The sequence below is a fragment of the Dromaius novaehollandiae genome, chromosome 2 (assembly GCF_036370855.1).
Source record: "Dromaius novaehollandiae isolate bDroNov1 chromosome 2, bDroNov1.hap1, whole genome shotgun sequence".
Classification (NCBI taxonomy): Eukaryota; Metazoa; Chordata; class Aves; order Casuariiformes; family Dromaiidae; genus Dromaius; species Dromaius novaehollandiae.
The window spans coordinates 113,202,644-113,214,927 of record NC_088099.1 but is presented as its reverse complement, the minus strand read 5'-3'; the positions used below and the strand labels follow the sequence as shown (position 1 = coordinate 113,214,927).

At 36.5% G+C, this 12,284-nt stretch overlaps 1 protein-coding gene across 3 annotated transcripts in view; it reads right to left on the bottom strand.

Annotated features, from left to right (window-relative positions):
• The window catches only part of PTPN2 (protein tyrosine phosphatase non-receptor type 2), a 34,377-nt gene that overhangs the window by 16,867 nt on the left and 5,226 nt on the right, over nucleotides 1-12,284 (bottom strand). For all 3 annotated transcript variants that reach the window (XM_026094319.2, XM_026094318.2, XM_026094320.2), the window contains exons 3-5: nucleotides 6,147-6,247; nucleotides 5,416-5,514; nucleotides 4,031-4,168 (exon numbers count right to left, since the gene is read on the bottom strand). In XM_026094319.2, the coding sequence (XP_025950104.1) occupies nucleotides 4,031-4,168; nucleotides 5,416-5,514; nucleotides 6,147-6,247 (338 nt within the window). The remainder of the gene's footprint in view (nucleotides 1-4,030; nucleotides 4,169-5,415; nucleotides 5,515-6,146; nucleotides 6,248-12,284) is intronic.

The following is a 12,284-nucleotide window of genomic DNA, read 5'->3' as shown; positions in this document are numbered from 1 at the left end:
AATATTTAAACACGCAAACAAAAAAAAACTTTTCAAGAAAGTGAGTCAAACCAAGGGCAAGTTTCAGGAAATATTAGGATAATCTTCCTGTAAATAAGCATCACAGCTAAATCTAATAAGATCATCAAGTTACCACGACACTGGACAGTTCTCCCCTGACAGCTGGCAACACTAACAGAGTAATCAGATGATGACCAAACCACATCAGTTTTCCAGGTAATAGGAAGAGTATATCAGGTTTCAATAACTAGTGCACATCCTGTAAGTCAATATGGTAGAAGTTATATCCTTTAAATCTATAAAACATTGACATACAAGTGAGCCTGGTTTCCTCTTTTCCTCAGTTAGATACCAATATTTTTAACTTCTCAGTCTTATTTCTGAGATCACAGAGAGAAAAATTAACCTCTATTGCAGTTTGTGAAAGAGAATAAGAAGGCCCCATATATTTCAGAGCAAGAGTAAGCCATGTTCCAGAGCTTCCTTCAAAGCACTGTAGCACTTATATACAAACATAAATAAAGAACTCTTTTTAAACTATGGAAATTAAGATTTCACAAGAAATACCAAAGTATCACCTGCTATTAGAGTGCTTGCCACCACAAGCAAAATGTCTTCTCCATACATTTAAAATTTTGGATGCTGGAAACTAACAGCAAATCAAATCTTATATTCTTGAATCACACTGATGCATCCTGGTTCATCAGCAGGGTCAGACAGGGAGGCCACAAAGCAGTCCTGGGTTACCTCCAACTGACAGCAATTCCTGCACAGAGGGATGGCTTAATGCTAAGCTGAGAGTCCATTTTGCTAATGGGTTTTTCCAAACACATGCTATTTGCAGAACACTCAAGATTCCATTCCGGGTCTATTAATCAACCATGAGGTATCAGATCACCAGTGTCACATCTCATCTAGTTGGCCTCTTCTAGTCCTTTCTCCTCAGGCAAACGTTCTCTTTGCAAACCTCTTCTTTGGTTGCTTTACCCTTATTTCTAGGAACCTAGTCTGAGATACCTAGGGAAGGTATCTTCCCTAGGTTTCTCTACCAATTTCAGTCCTTTATTCTGCTCCATTTCCTCCCTCTATCCATCTCCATTTTCCTTCAAATACTGATGCTTATTTACCCTCCCATAGTTTCCCTGAATTTCCCAGTACCAACCTAACTCCCTTTTATCTATCAGCATTCATTATACTGTACTCTCCAAGTGAACTGCACTGCATCTTTCACCATGCTACCTGGATTGCCAGGCCATAAATTACTGAAAGCACAGTAAGTTCTCCTCTTCTAGACACTACTACTTATGCTAGTCACAAGGAAAGCTAAAAGCAGTAGTAAATAACAGTAGGAAAAAACATTCAACTTAAGGTGGAATCTTCAAGAAGTTAGCTGTCAGCGTGTAACCATTCTCCCAGAATATCCTAACATTCACAAAACTTTGTGAGAGCCATTTATTAAATCTATAAAGTAATCATACTAGATGGAGTTGCAAACACCTAAAATATCACCTTCTCCCAAACACTTGGAGCCTTTGCTTCAAATTACAGACATGCTATAGTTTCTCACATAAATGATTATTAATATTTAACATGAGCAGAATATTTTTCTCTATCATTATTTTCTGACATGGGCAAGGGTTTGCAGATGCCTTCACAAATAGTATCCCTCATTCTTTCCTCAAGGAGACTTCTGAAAGTTGCTCACTGCTTTTTGCTGTAATTGTTCCAGTTCAGAAGAGCTGATAATTGATACAGACATAAAATGATAGAGGATATACAATGAACCAGGGTAGAAAGGCAGCTTCAGATTTCTGCCTTCTAAAATGCAGACCATGTCAAGCAAAAAAATAAGGACGTTCCACAACATCACCAACAAGACAAAGCACAAAAATATTTTAAACTTTTGGGAAGATACTGATAAACATCACCTCTTCTCCAAAGTTTTATTGTACACCACTTGCCATAAAAGCAAAAATAAACATCCAAAACTGCCAAATGCCATGATGTAAACCTGTATTTCTAACTTCTCTTAAATTACATAGTTGGAGGGTTTTTTCCATAGGTAAAACCACTGAACAAACACCTTACTATAATTCTTTGTACATATGTATTTTGCTGATGTATTACAACTGTTGCAGTAACAAAAACAATTTACTTGAAAGGATTTCAAAAGGGTTTTACTAAAGACAGTAATTCTAGCTCTATTGCCATAGAAATACTAAGGTTTGTGAAGTGTTCTTGGAAATCAGAGCAGAAGTATTTGCCTGGGTCATCTTATATTCCACGTGTGAGGTGGCTAAGCTTCTTACTACTCTCCCCCCACCAAATCCCTCTGTACAATAACTTGTATAAATGTAGTTAAGCTGATATTTAAAGTTAATGTGAATATTCAACTCCCTCAAGTTTTATGGCATATTTATCAGATTCTTACAGGTGGCTGCACTTAAACTTTGCAGTGTTATTCTGGAAATTAAGTAATTTTTCTGTTTAAGTAACCAAGTGTGTTGTTTTTATTAAAAAAACATTCTTTGAAGTTAATGTTTGTGGAACCTTATAGGAGTACTGAGGAACTAAAATAAAAATTCAATAAAGTAAGTTTGCTAAGGATTTATGAAACTGAGCTGTATGAAATCAAGAATCTCTATATAGAAGTAATGAGCCTGCACTACAAGTCCAAAGCAAACCCAGAAACTTAAATACTGAATAGCTTCAACCCAAGAAGTCAGCTATAATTAGCTGTGCTGTTCCTCAGGGGATTTCTGCATTTTCCAGAAATGTTGGGCTTTAACATTAAGCCCAAACATCCACACTTCATGAAAATTGCATCCCTTGAAATTAAGAAGTCTAAGATTAAGGAGCCTGATGTTAGAGACAATTCTATTTAAAAAGCCTTTTTGATAGTAAGGAAGACTTGCCTCAGCTTTCCAAAAAGGAGTGTTATTTTCCTCCTTAGCCACTAGCTTGTAAATACTATTCCACCTTTCCTTGCCTTTGCTGTTAATAAACAACTGAACAGGAATTCTTCAAGTCACTAGAACAGAATTCCATAAAGTTCTCTTCTTCTTACATTGATTAGACCAGGGAAGAACATACCAAATTTTATCTCATTCATCTTGAGAGAGATGTTTCAAATTAACAAGCATTATCCCAAAGTACCATTAATAGTTGCTATAAATTCAAATAACTTTGACCAAATATATCAAGGTTTAGTCATATAACTAAGATGCAAATTAACATCTTCAAGTTTTCCTTTCCCCAATCCACTGACACAATAACCTGGAATGAAACTTGCCATATCACCACTTTCAATATAAGGCAAGGTTTATAGGGAGAGAGATAATATCTTACAAGACATAGCTGGAACAAACAGACAAGCTCTTCAATCTTGTCTTCAGCTCTGAAACAGAAGCAGCAAATTCCAACCCAAGCTCAGGCCAGGAACAATTTTTTTGAGCTTAACTTCATTAAATTGTCAGAGTACTTAATTTTTAAGAGAAAAGGACGGTTGGTCCTGTGGAACAAAAGGGGAGGTAAGCAAGAGGAGGTAAAGTTACCTATCTACAGGCGATAATTACCCCTTCCCCCTAAAAAATAGTTAGCTAGACTGAAATTATGGGGGAAAACTGCAGAGTTCCATAAAAACAGTAATTATTGAGTCTGATTTCTGGTATTTGGAAGAGCTATAAATTTCAGTTCCTAGATTCCTCCTTTAATGACACTTCTTACAGCTCCTCTTACAATCATCACTACCATCAATTAATATTCAGCATGTTAATATACTGCCTAATTGAAAACTGAAGTATAAAAAAAAGTCAAAGCTGTTATCCTTTCTAATGTATAGATTAAAACAGATCCAACTCTCTTGCCCATATGCCACACATACGTCTTCGACATTATCAGAAGCAAAATGCACTAAAATTTTCAGTGCAAAAGCTCAGTCAAACCTGTAGTGACAGTTTGCTAAACGCATCTTCAACAACAGTTTTCTTTAAGCCTGGGAGTATGAGATACAGAGAGAGAAAAAGCTTACGTTGATATTTTCTAATTGCAGTAGATGTACTGTGTAATAGGATTTGATGTCTTCAGATACTAGCCTCACACGGAATCCTGTTTCCTTGAACGTCATAACTTCCTCTTCTTTCGTTGGCCAATATTGTGCACACTTCACCTAAGTTATTTAAAAACAAACAAACGAATCTGGTCAAGCACTCTAGCATCTTGGGCTTTGCATCAGCAACTTCTAAGACACTGTTATACAATATCGTAAACTGAAGTGCACATTGCCTGCTCCTAGTCTGAGTAATTCTGAATGTCCATAATGCTTACAACCAAGTTACTACAATTGTTTCAAGTGCTATTACGCATTCAAGCTTTATCTGCTTATGCTTGCTTTTATCTCAGGATTAGCAGTATTCTGAGACATACCTTAGCCCTTTTTTGTCCCCTCGTTCCATCTAGTTCTCTACAACAGGGAGACATGCCTACGGTGCTATTTCAACATTTCCCCCCTTCCATTTCCTATGTACGCACCTGCACATTTACAGAAGTTGTGTAACACATTGTGCCAAAATTCCTAAGACTAAATATTCTTTTGTTGCAGAAGTCTTGCCTAACACTGGCTAGTAAGGATGCTAGTAAAACTAAATAATGAACTAACAAAGCAATGCAAAACTATACCTCTTCCTTTATTCCTCTTGCCCTGTACTCCAACTTTATCCTTTAAAAAACAACAACAACCACCACCACACACACGAAAACTGATGCATAAGAAAATAAGTGACTTTTTTATGGACTAGTCAAATCTTTTTGCTGCTAAAAATCACTCTGGAAAAAAGAAGAAAGTACACATATTTGTAGCTAAAATCCACAGTGCCTTTAAGCACATTAGCAAAAAACTACATCATATTAAGAGATTCATGTATTCTTCATATTTAGCACCAGTTGTAAAGAATCAAAAATAATTAGGTCTGTTTGACAGATGGTGGCAGCAGCATGGCTCCATTGTCACCAGCAGTTAAGATCACTACACAAACAAAAATACTGCTCTGCTAAATTTAGAAGAAATAATCTAAAGATACTTGAATTCAAATTTATTCTCCTACCTTCTGTTTTATCCTAGAGAATCCTACACTAGCTTCTACTCCATTGTACTTCTGTCTCTACACCCTCCTTTCCCAGAATGTTCCTTTCATCTTTTTGAGTGTATACTTATCACATGCTGTTTATACTGAACTGAATTCTGTAACTTAGCTTGATCACTTTGTTTAATATTATATTAAATACATACAAAAGCTATGCTATACACCTGTGAGAAAGTCTGTTAATTCTTTTAACATACCAGTCAAACATGGTTGAACAGCATTAAAATTATGTGGCTTACTTTACGACTTATGTTAAATGCCTAATATTACTTACCGATTCTTTTTCAACAATTCTGTTCAGCATGACAACTGCTTTGGTTTTTTGCTGCCATACCATTAGCCAAAAATGACAACATGTATTAGGCAGTGGACCCTGTGTAGTAAAGAAAAAAAACGGGTGGGAGAACATAGAGGCAAAGCAGTGTTTGAACATGGTTAATGTTTTACTGTGTGAAACAGGAAAAAGTCTTCCTCTGAAAAGTTTAAACAAACTATTAACAGAATGATATACATGACAGGAAAGAAAATAACTATACTGCACAGATCATTAAAGTACTCTAAGTTTAAACAGAGACCAGTCAAAATTCAGGGAAGGAATGTTTTAGTTTGGATACTGGCATTATTGTGTAGTTAGAAGATACATGCACAAAAGAAACAAGATCTAGTAAGGTGTAAAAGTATAGTTGCGATATATTTCCAGGAGAGCCAAAGAAAAGAGCAAGAAATATTTGAAAAGCTGTATATGCAGTACACTGTACATAATGAAGTATTCCCTGTAGCTTTTTCTTAAAAAATGAAATAATGCATTTGCAACTCGATCAAACAGGAATTAGTACCTGAGACATGCAAACCACAGACAAATAATAAAGAGATTACATATATAAAATCTATATACAACACAGACACATACACATACATGTTTATATAACATAAATTACCGCTGTACCAACTGCCCTCCCCCATATTCTCAATCCTTGTAATAACTTACTATCTAGAACTACTTACTTGTGTTAAAATGTAGCATCTCTGGGCTTCTTCTATGACCACTAGGCTGGCATTAATATAGTCATTCTCTGTGTTCTGCAGTTTTACACGACTATGATCATCTGAAATTAAAGTTAAAAAATTAAAGATCTATCCATCTTGGTGAATATTCTCTCACAGGAGAGTTTAGGCCTGGCAAACAATTAGAAAATGAAATTCTTCAGCTAATACATGGAAGTAAGAACCAAATGGCAAACTACAAAAACATGTGAAACTAATTTCTCACATAGCTTTGACAGCTATGCCTGCCTCATTTTCCCCACAACACTTCATTAGAGAGTTAATAATAGAGCTATTAATACCACAACCCACAAAAAGCAGCATTCTATTCTGTGACACCAGATCACTTCACGGCTTTTGTTCCTCTAAGTTTAGAATTCCAAGATCTTTTGTGAACTGAAATTTCACAGGCTGAGGTAGAATCATCACGTTAAACTGTCTGAGCTAAAAATCTAGAGAACTTGCATGATACAATAATTCAAACAGAGCTTTGATCAACTTATTTTTTCCTATTAATTTGTTAATACAATACAGGTTTAAATACACCAAAGTAGTGGCATGTGCAAAAATGTGGCTATTTCATAGATCTTCCAATTAAATCAATCTAAACTAATTACAAAGTTTCCATCTCCTGTGACTACGCAGGCAAGGCAGAAGATGCTGTATTTCTGACGGGGCAAGCAGTCAAAGGACTGTGTTTAAAATCATAACATCGATACAAAAAAGATTATCAGAGTCCCATATTACAATGCTGCATTAAAAAAAAACCAAAAAACAGTGTAGCTGTTTTTAGAGCTAATTTGTCATCCTCAAGGAAGCATTTAAGTAATCAGACTTGTTCACAGTAAGCAATTCTTCTTCAGCCATTCATTAGAATAGTATTAAATAAACAGCATTTTTAGCTCAAAGTTGTATACATAACTACACATCAGAAACTGAGGTCCAACAGACTGAGAACCTCCAAAGCTCAACTGCCCAAACAGACTATTTGTAAGAAGAGTAAATAACAAATAGCAAACTGACATCATTTTAAGAGACTTCAACATATTTCAGGAAGAGACATATTTCATTAAGGAACTGACAGTGTTAAGACTGAGTCAAGGTGCAGTGCCAGTTTTTAAACCTACATTCACCTGGTCTAACCCACAGAACTCATTGTGGGTGCAGCCTGATGTCACATCTGCTGCCAAAACACATCAGCCTACTTTTCCCTCCGCCACCATACCCAGACTAACTTCATTTTGACAGATATCTTAGGAAGGAACAAAATCTGTAAGTCTGGGATAATGACTATGAATTACCACATTCAGTGCAGCTGTGAGAGCTGAGCTCAGATTAAGCCCCTACGCTACAGCCAATGTATATAGCGTAAGGCTTATCTAAGGAGAAATCCACGAATGTGACTCCAGGTGGGCAAAATGCTAACAGGAATCAGAAAATAAAGTTACTGAGTTAGACTCTTGTTCTACATACTGCTCATATTATTTTACAAGTTTTTTCAAACTTTGGGAAACCAAGAAAAGTCTGCGTACTATGTCTTGTGCTTTTGTACTCTTCCCCTAGTTACCTGCTACTGGCAACTGTCAGACACCAGACTATATACAGATCCTTTACAAGACCCAGAATAACTTTCATTCTGTTACACTACCACAGATGGACAACCTCTAACCTCTTAACCATGTGCTTATCTTGCTGAATTCAAGAAAATAAGTCAACAGTAAAATACGTTCTTTTCTGGAAGGACTATGATTTGCGATTATCACCCTGCCTCCTTTAGCGGCTAGCTTTTACAAGAAGTCACATACAAACCTGTAGAGAACAGAAGTATGCCAAAAAAACTTTAATCTTTATTATGAAAGTGCAAGAAAGTTACTCGTTTAGTCTCTGCTTTCATTAGCATTCCAGCTGTAAGTCAACACCACTGTGACTCTCAGGAGTCTTAAAACAATTTATGATACATCTGTATAAAGAAAAAAATATTACCAAAGCCAAGCCACAGTTGATTTAAGACACATGTATGTCAAAGTAAAATATATTTCCTTGCATTATTTTGTTTGGAAATGAAAGCATTACTTTTCCCTTTCATGTATCACTTCATCTGAAGTGTTTCTACTGGAGAGAAACCAAGACCTTTGTAAATATTACATGTCATTTGCCAACAGGAAAAACTTAAGATCTTGTTATAGTAAATCACACATACCGGTACTAGTGTTCTCGGAAAGATGACGTCAGCAAGCACTGTTAACAGTTTAATCGCCCAGCAGCAGCTGCTATATTACCGCCAACAGGAGATAACTACCAAGGCCTTAATGAGGTTTCAACACTATAATGCTTACACACATTTTAAGCCTTATTCTTTCCTTCTTGTAAGCTCTGCTTTGTAAACATTACAAATCAAATTCTGGCCGCCCCCCTTCCCCCCCCCAATCCTTTTAGCAGCTAATTCTATGCATGGGCATCCTCCCACCTCCCCCAAACAGCGGCGATGCTACAAGTACACTGGCATACACTCCAGAGGACAAAAAAAGCCACTAGAATTTATGGATTCTCCTTCTTTCAAAGGAAACAGTTCCTAGAGGACAAAATGACCTAGAAACCTCATTCAAGTCCTGGCTTGCTCTCCTGCATTAAATGAAGCAAGCCAACTTTTGACAGCAAGTTAGCGGGAACATATTTCCCCATATGTAAATCATTTCCAGTTACAAAGTACTTCAGATTTATATGAATGATAAGCAGATCTCTAAGATTAGATTTAAGATACATCTTAAATGTTACCATATCCAAGGCAGCTAAAATATAACACTCTTTATCTGAAGTGCTAATTCCCCTCTTTCAACAAATTATGCAGCCTGAAAAGGAAGTGGAAACCTTGAAAATGCTTCTTGTTCTAGCTCCACATTAAGAAGAATACCCCAGAACCACCACATCTGAGATAAACTCTTCTATTACCCACTTCAGGTGAAACCTTATCGCACTGATACCCACGACAAGACTCTGTTTTTCAAATAGGGCCACAATTTCATGTTTCACATCAATTTGCCCTCCTTGCTAAAGAAAAAAAATGACATATTCAATTAAGACTGAGATGGGAAGTGTTTGGCATTTTACATGATACAGTTAGTTCTTGCAGCTGGTTACCAGGAAAGGGTTTTATTTGAAAACAATTCCATTTCCAGAAGTGAAACCAGTGTACAACTTAAAAATGATCTTTTATCTAAGAGATGTCTCTTGCTCCCCAAATATGGTGCTCTTAACAACAAGAGGGTGAAACGCTACTTAGTGGATGACAAAGTCATAAATAAAACATGCAGCCATAAGCCACCCCAGTGACCAAGTCTGACCTTTCCCCTTCTAACAGGTAATATCCCTCCTTTCACTAATTTAAATCTAGTCTACCCTAGCTGCTAAATTATCCAAGTTACAAGACTCTGTCATTGGACCTACAATGTCAAGTTTCAGAGCTACCCTAAGGCAAAGGAAAGTGACTTTCCCCCACCCTGCCAGTGGTTGTACTCAGTGAATGCCATAACGACATATCAATTAAAGCCCTGCTCATAACTGAAATGTACTCATACTGAAATATATGCACCAGTAGTGCACAGGATCCTTATACTTTTAAGCATCACTGTGAAAAAAAATTAACATGCTAATATAAAGTTTAGATCACTATATGCAAGAAAATTTTCCTCTTTCCCCAACTAAGAAAGATCTCCAAAAGCAGCAAGTCGAGCTTATTTAAAACACGCTTCTGGTAAGCTATCAATAAAATATTTTACAGAATCATTAAAGTCATGGAATACCATCAATTTCAACTTCTAATATGGACAGCAAGAAAAAAAATGCAGTAAGCTTATTTTAGACAGATCATCTCTCCGTTCTCAGCATATACAGACTGAAAGGGAACATTTTTGTGTTCACATTTAATCAGCATTAAGTGCAAAACTGTCCACATCAGCTCCCACTCCATTCCCTGTAGAGCACAATACTCTTCACATTCCTCTCTCCCTGGCATATACTCTATGACAACTGTAAGCCTATGGTTTAAAGGTTCAACACAAAGACTACTCATGGCTTAAAGGTTCAACACAAAGACTACTCACGGCTGCAGGAAGAAACCAAGAAAAATCACTACTTCAAGATCTTCCAACAGCAACATGATTTATTAGGTGAAAATGTACAGCTGACCTAAGAAAATGGGCTACCCACTACATTACAGAGGAAGGCTAAAGAATGCAATTTACTTGTGCCTCCCCTACCCCCAACAAAAGCAAGAAAATAATTTTTTTTTTAATTTTGCAAAGGGGACTTCCCTCCTGCTCCTAAATCTGGGAACAGTCAGCTGACTGAAGATCTCTAAAGGTGTTTAGAGTCAATCTGAGACACTACATTAAGAATCATATTATAGGGCAACTATCTAGTGACTCTGATAGGAACTAAGGACAAGATTTAGAAAGAAACTCATGACAAAAATCTAAAGAGTTTCATTAAAGGTATCAATTAAAAGTAATAGCCCCAAAAGTTATTTTCCTCTTAACAATGTTTTCTGAGAAATGGTTTCATCTGTCAGGAAATGACTGGCTCTCAAACCAAACCTATTTCAGATTAACTTCCTGTTTCAATACTACTACATAGCTAAGATATTCCTCTCCCTATTCTAGACTAATACCAAACTACAAGAGAACTGTCTTTGGCTAGGCAATAACTATCAAGCGCTTTTACCATACCAAACTTCTTTCCCCCCTCCAAACTTTTCCTCCACACACCACAGCTCTTTAGGGCAACAAAATTGGACACTAGCAAAACCAGTTATGATACTGCAGACAATGTGAAACTCAATCAATTGTAATGGCCAAAGATGTTTAGCCTTATACAGCTAACAGAAATCATCTTTTACCTAGAAATGTATGCAACAGCTACAAATTGGTTTCAATGTTTGTTGCCTAGCTGTTACAGTTGAAACAGGGCAAAACAGCAAAGACCAAACAGGGCAACACCAAGTAAAAAAAAAAAATTCTTTTTTTTCCTGCACTCTAGTCAAGATCTTTCCACAAGACAAAATAATCTTTGCATTTCCTCTTACAGCCATGTCATCTCAGGTTTTAGACTGGCTTGGCTGCTATCTAGTCTAACAAATGATTTTATCACTGTCACAGAGAAATAAAACACTTTAATCAAATTGTTTCTTATGTCTTCTAATATGCTTATTTAAATAGCTAGATCATAGAAGTTTTAACTATCAAATATTTTCTAACCCTTAAACTGGAACATCTGCTTCTCTTAAGTAGTTTTGAAGGTCTTCAGGTATCACAAAAGCGATTATTATCACCAGTATTTCATATAAACACTGTTAAGTAGCCGTAACATTTGGAAAGTCAAGGACTGAAAAGTCAGATTGTGTAAGATCTACTTGTATTTCTGCAATGCCAGTTCCTTGCATATGTGCACCATGATTTGACATGTTCACCACAATGACCAAATTGCACAGCTTTTACCCCAGCTGTTTTGGAATTTATGCGCCACTATCTTGGAATGTTATTTATTATGTATTCCCTTCCAGGTCTCTTTCGCCTCCCAAATCCCACCATCATTACAGAAACAATTATGAATCACATTTGCTAACAGGCAGATGTGAAATTCAACAGTAATTATTTCAAAGATAGCATTTTGCTGTTTTCTCCTCATACAGCCTTGTTCCTAGTGCCTTAGTTTTGCAAGATTACCTTGGTGGCCCAATTCAAACCTTCTTCTCTTTCACATATGTCAAAAATCAAGGAAGGCTTCATAAAGCTCATCATCTTAGTTCAGACATCATGTTATTCTTCAAGTCAACTAGGATGCAATAACTTTAATCCCTTTTTAAACTGAGCTACCACTTCAAGACTAAATTTTATTTAACTGTCTCCTTGCTATTGTATAGGATCAAAGGATTAATATGAGGATGTAATAAACTCCCTCCTGGCTAAGCTAGTGTTTCAAAAGCAGGCTCTGCCATGACAGATGGGGGAAAGGTAACTGGATAGTCTTCAGTGCCGTGAAAGGCATTCCATTATCAAGAAAAATCTGAGTTCCAAAAAACTACAGAAAATTAATGCAAGCCAC